Below are 6384 nucleotides of genomic sequence, written 5' to 3' on the forward strand. Positions count from 1 at the left end.
CAAAAAAAGACAAAAAGGAAAAAAAAAATGGGTTGTTGCAAATAGGGTGGTTTAAAGTATTAAACAAGTTAATTAATGTAAAGTCCTTAGAATTGTGCCTGGCACGTAGGATGCATTTTGTGTTTAAGATGATGACGATTACAATTATGATGAGTTCTTCTAGTTCTGGGAACACAACAGTGAACCAAACCAAGTCTTTGCTCATGGTCCTTGTAGTAGGAACTGGATGAGTGGCCTATCAGTGGCTGTGCATATAACTGCATAGTTGGGGTGTCTGTTTTGCATGTGGAACAGGCTATTTCTTGTGTGTTGTAAGTGCAGGTGATTCTGTGATTGTTTGCCTACGTTTGTGTTTGTGCTTCTGGGTGATTATATGTGCAGTGTGTGAGATTCTCTGATTGTGTGGGTACAAAAGCAAGATGACACCTAACATGTAGTATTGTGAGGGCACACGTTTGGTGTGATCTTGCATTTCTGACTCTGAGCTGCTGAGAGTTTCTATATTTGGAGTCTTGAGAACCCCTCTGTCAGTCCTGAGGCCACTCCCTTACATGTCCCACAGGTGACCCTGGGAGGGTGACTCCTTCCAAAATGAGCCTCAGTTTCATCCTACTGGGGATGACAGGCCCAGTGCCTTCAGGAAAAACACAAGGGTGAAACGGAAGGTGAGAGGAGACAAGTGAGGCCAGAAAGAAGCTGAGAAATGTGATGGCGATACCAAAAGAGATGGCGGGATGGGGACAGAGGAAGGAAGAGCTGTGACAGAGAAACGCGGGTGTTTGTCAATCCATTCCATAAGCATTTGCTGAGCCCCTGCAATGTGCCAGGACCTCTGGTGGGTGTTGGTTCAAGGTCTGGGGGAAAGTAAAGAGGTCCTAAGAGATGAAGACCCACCAGGAAAGCTGTTGCTGCCCCAGGGTGGCCCACCTGTCTCCACAGTGGGCCTCAGTGACAGTTCTGAGTGATGAGTGATGGAGATGCGGAGATGGAGAGGTCCCTGTCCCTCCCTGGTCCTCCCTGAGGCCTGATCTGTCCAGATCAAAGAACGGGGGGGAAAGGCCCTTCCCAGGCCAGGGGCATCCCCATGAATCATTTTCTTATCATCTCCTAATAGGATAATGATGCGCCTGTGCCTCCTAATCACTATTTTTGGCCCCAGCCAGGCCCAACACCCACAGCAAGAAGGGTCAGACAAGCCTGTTATCATGGAGTCAGGGGAGGAAATACCTGGGAGTCCCTGTCCTTGGTCCTGCCTCCTCCAGTCCCCGGGAGTCCCAGTCCCCAGTTCTCCACCCCAACCCCCAACCAGGAATCCCAGCTCTCAGTCCCTCTTCTTTTGTTTGCTGTCTACCTTTTCTTCTCTCTCTGGGCCTGTCTTTATCTCTTTGTCTGTTTATCTCCATCTGTGTTTTGCCTCTCCTGTCTTTACATCTGTATCTTGATTCTCCCTCACTGGGCCTCAATTTTCTCACTTGTAAAATGGGGATAATAATAATAATCTGATTGATTAGAGCTGTGATGAAGAAGACATGAGCTAATTATGTAAAATGCTTAGCACAGAACCCAGGCCACAGTAAACTCAATACAAGAGAGCTCTATTATTATTAATGTTTTATTATTATTATTATTATTATTATTATTATTATTATTTTATTAATTTTTGTGTCTGTTAGGTGCAGGGATCTGAACCTGTGACTTTGGTGTTATAATACCGAATGTTTTATTATTTTTATTTCTCTACTGGTATCTACGTTTTTCTCTTTGTCTCCACATGTCTCAAGTCTCCTCCCACTCTGGGTTCTTTTTGTAGACAGCATCCTGTCCCTGACTTCTCTTTTAGGGATGAGGAAAAGGCATATCCAGGCCAGAGCTTCCCCTAAGCCTCTTCTCTCTCTATCTCTACTCCAAACTCCACTTCAGGAACCAGAACACTTGCCCTAGGGCAAGGCCTGGCTGCAATCCCATAAATAGCCTCATAAAATCCTGAGCACAACATCAGTCATCCCTGGGCAGGATCCAGGAGTCCCTTCCCTAGACCCCAACCTTTTAGGTTCCCTGCCCCGCCCCCCCCCCACCCGACCCAGAAGTCCGGGCCCCTCGTCCCTCCTTCCTTGGGTCCCCAGCCCTCTCCTGCCTTGGGATCAAGGAATCTAGGATCTCGAGTTCCCATCCTCCCTCAAGATCCGTGGATCGGGGAGTTGGCCGGTTAGCTCAGTTGGTTAGAGCGTGGTGCTGATAACACCAAGGTCCAAGTACCGGCCAGCTGCCGGCAAAAAAAAAAAAAAAAAAAAAAAGAGAGAGAGAGATCCAGGGATCGGGCCTGCAAATAGCTCAAGTGCGTGCCGCCAGAAACCCCATTCATCGCCATTCTGCGACCGACCACGCCCGCAGCTGCCACGGCCCGCCCTTCAGTCTCTGCAGCAGCGGGTCCTCACACGCGAGGCACTCCTCCCGAGTCTAGCTAGGACTACTCGAGACGTCAGTCACTATCATCCAGCAAATAGTCACCCTGCCTCCTACGGCCCCCACAGTGGGCGGGGTCCACAGCCTCAATCGGACAGCGATAGGCTCTCGGAGACGCCAGTCTCCGCCGGTGCCTGCTGCCGGTCTGCCAATAGACGCGGAATCTGTGGAGTCGGAATCCCGGTCCGCTCTGCAGAGGTCTGAGCCGGCTTCCGAGCCAACCGGTTCTGCGGGTCACGCCGGGTAAGCCCTTTCCAGCATGCCCAGTATTGGGATTCTGGACATAGCTCGGGCAGGAATGAGGCGTGGTGAGGCTCGCGGAAAAGGGGGAGCTCAGCCAGGGCAAACTCATTTTGCCTTATTGGAGAAACTGAGTCTGGGATGCATGATCGCAGATGTTAATCCACCCCATTCGTCACACTCTGAGCGTGATTTTCTGCCCCTGCCTGTCCTCATCCATCGGTTCAGCCCTTCCTGCCCTCATTAATTCCCTCACTCACTGATTCCCTCGTATAACCACTCACTCACTCATGCACACACTCACCCATTACTTAAACAAACATTTCCTAAGGCAGGGCAATGGTGGTGACCAACATGAGTCAGTCCTGGGCCCTGCCCTCAAGGAGCCTGGGTAAGATGGGAGAACAGACATTGATGAGCAAGGGTGTGCAGAGGTGTGGGAGCTGAGGAGAGTGAGTCTAAATTTTGGGTTTGGCATGGTCAGGAAAGGGTTTCCAGAGGAAGTGCCGTTGGAGCTGGATCTTGGAGGAGCAGGAGGTGACAGGCAAAGGTTGAGGAGAGGGTATGGGGAGAGTGTTTCAGCATGAGCAGACAGGGTAGCATGCAGGAGCATTACCGTGTAAAAGTGCCCAAGTGGAAGGCCAGTCATGTCTGTGCTGCCAGCAGGGGAGCTGTAAGGCTGGAAGAGGATGAAGAGGTGGGCAGAGGCCAAGCTGAGGAGATTAGACTGTTTTGGGGTTTGGGGGGTGGAGGACCATTGAAGGTTTTAGAGCAGGGGAGAGGACCAGGTCAGAGTTTGGATTAGAACTGGAGGAAAAAAAAAAAAAAAAAAAAAACCCACAAAAACCAAAAACTAGAGGAGTGAAATGAGACTGGAAGCCAGTAGCCCAGGAGGTGGCTTTGGCAGGGACCCAGGCAAGAGAGGATGGAGTCTGGTTCAGGACAGAGGCTGAGGGGATAAGGTAGAGATCCAGGAGGCAGAGAGAACAGAATATGGGGATTGATGGGCTATGAGACAGGGGGGTGTCCAGGACAAGACCCAGAGCTCTGGCCTGGGGGATGGTGGAGCCATCCCTGAGATGGGAACAGGAAAGAGCAGCAGGTTGATGGGTGATGACTCTTTTTTGACATAGATGAGCCAGGGGTCCTATGAGCTGGACAAGGCAAGCTGTGACTCAGGCCAGTGGATCTGGACCTTCAGGGAGAGTTCTGGGCTACAGCTCTCTGCCCCATCACAGGCCCTAACTCAGAAGTCACTTGCTTAGGGCCGGCCTGTGGCTCACTTGGGAGAGTGTGGTGCTGATGACACCAAGGCCACGGGTTCGAGTCCCTATATAGGGATGGCCAGTTGGCTCACTTGGGAGAGTGTGGTGCTGACACCAAGTCAAGGGTTAAGATCCCCTTACCGGTCATCTTTAAAAAAAAACATAAAAAAGTCACTTGCTGGGTGATTGAGGGCCTCTGAGATGAGGACCCCCTGCTTCACGTCTCCTTGGGAAACTGTGCCTTCTTGTGCTTCTTCATCTTCAGTTTCTCCCTCTCTGCCAACATCAAAACATGTTCCATCACCTCTAAACACGCGCACACACACACACACACACCTTGCATCAAGCTCCCTTGACTTATCTGTCATCCCTTTTACAGCTAAAGACTTGTGGTACCTACTGGCTCAATCCCTTACTTTCCACTCCCTCTTCAACCCACCACGTCTGGCTGCCCACCTCCCATGGCCCTGCAGTGGCTCTGGACAAGTTCCCCAAGGTCACCTGCTCATTGCTGTGGCCTGAGGATAACGTTTCAGTCCTCATCTGACATGGACCACTCCCTCCCGCCTGAAACCCCCTTTGCTTTACGTCCTCTTCTTTCCTGCTTAGCTTCCTCCTACTCCAGCTGCTCCTCAGAACCCGCCAGTACTGGCCTTCCACTGCCCACCCCTTTATTGGGGGCCATGGTCCTCAGGGCTCTCTCTGTCCTGGCCCTCTGCTTGTCCCACCTGCCCACTCTTCCTGGAAAGATTCCAGTCCCTTGACTCCAGCCAGAAATGAGCACCCAGGCCACTCTCCTGCCTCCTGGATGTCCCTCTGGATGTCCTTCATGACAATGAAGACCTTTGATCTCGCCATGTCCAAAACAGCTCTCAGCACCCCGTCCTCCCTCCCCCATATCACATACTCCTGAGGCACCTCCTCCCTCCCGGTGAAGAGACAGCCTCACTGTTCACCGCTCCCCTGGCTGGACCTGTGTGTCATCTCTGTCCCCTTGCCCTGTAACCTTGTCCCTACCCTCAGTAAGTCCTCTTCATCCAACCTGTTATGCTGTTATGGCTCTAGGATGCTCCACCTGCACTCCCCACCCTCATGGCCTCTGCCCCAGCTCAGGCCTTATCTTCTCTTGTCCCCAGCCTCCTCCTTTGCCAGGGCTCCAATCTTGCCCTTTTCAGTCCATCCCCCAGTGCCCCAACAGGCTCTTACAGAACCCCAAGTCAATCCTGGCCCTTTCCTGCTCAAAACGCTTCTGTGGCTGTCCACTGTCCTCCAGTTATAGACCAAATTGTATTGCAGGCTCTTCAGGACCTGCTCCTGCTGACCAGTCCAGGTCCCTCAGACCACTCCCCACTTTACACCTGCCCTTCTGGCCAAGAGGAAGTTTTTGATCACTGCCCACTGGTCTCACAACCTGGCATGTTTTTTCTGCCTAACAAACTTGTGCTCATCCTTTAATGTCAGACGCCGATCGCCTCCTCTGTGAAGCCCTCCCTGACTATCACAGATGGAATCCCTGGGGACCCTGACAGCCTGTCTGTCTCCTCACCCTCCTTGAATACAGGATCAGTAGCCCCTTGAGGTCAGGCTCTGGGTATAAATCATCTTCGTTCCAATCCTAGGACCTACAAGAGGCAAGACCTCTAGGGATTTGGTTGAGGGACTGTCCCAGCTGGGCAGAGTTTGCACTTCCAGTATTTTGGGGGACCAGTTTGCTTCTGGTTTCCAGTTAGCTTTGCTCCAGTTCTGTAGGGAGTTTGCATCACTGGAGCCTTGGAGAGCCAAATGTTTTTTTTTCTCCCTAGTGGATGCTGAGGCTGGGTACTGAGGGACTATAAGAGGGAGGAGCTGAGAAGCCAGCGTCCTCTGGCACTCTACCTGGATTAAGTCTGAGGGAGCGGTGGCTCAGTCAGTAGGGAGTCCACTCCCGCCCCGTCCACACACCCTTCCTTCTCAAGTTTCTCGGTTCCCCGCCGTTTGAGTCCGATGCTGCCCCCTGGTGGGCAAACACCCACCCTATTTGAGAGAGGCCAAACTAATTAAATACTTTTATTTACAGCAAACAAACAAGCCGACCTGCAAGGGAGGGACAGATCCTGCCCCTGCGGCAGTCGCAGAAGCCGGAGAAGGCAGTGGTGGAGTGCAAGTGTAGCTGTCTCGGTGACCGGTGTGTGCGCGCCCCCTCCCCGAGGCCGGGCTCTCCACTTCCGGCCCCCTTGCCACCCCCCGACCTAAGGCACAGCCCGCCCCCTCCCGCCCGTCCCAAAGCTCATTCACCACGGAGGCCGGCGCAGATGGGAACAAGAGGCCTTTAGTGTCGCCCCCCGCAGCCCCCATCTCCCGGCGTGGCCCGGCCCTGGCCCGCGTCTCAGAGCGGTGGCGCGGGCGCGGGGGTTATTAAGACTTCTGTAAATTCAGT

General features: G+C 52.6%; 1 protein-coding gene across 1 annotated transcript in view; it reads right to left on the reverse strand.

Moving 5' to 3' along the window:
• Positions 1–2549: 2549 nt before the first annotated feature.
• Positions 2550–6384, reverse strand: part of LIPE (lipase, hormone-sensitive) — a 28952-nt gene continuing 25117 nt past the window's right edge. The window contains exons 11-12 of the mRNA XM_008567257.1: positions 3320–3382; positions 2550–2690 (exon numbers count right to left, since the gene is read on the reverse strand). Of these exons, the coding sequence (XP_008565479.1) occupies positions 2550–2690; positions 3320–3382 (204 nt within the window). The remainder of the gene's footprint in view (positions 2691–3319; positions 3383–6384) is intronic.

Source organism: Galeopterus variegatus, unplaced genomic scaffold (genome assembly GCF_000696425.1).
Source record: "Galeopterus variegatus unplaced genomic scaffold, G_variegatus-3.0.2 Scaffold306, whole genome shotgun sequence".
In the NCBI taxonomy this organism is placed as follows: domain Eukaryota; kingdom Metazoa; phylum Chordata; class Mammalia; order Dermoptera; family Cynocephalidae; genus Galeopterus; species Galeopterus variegatus.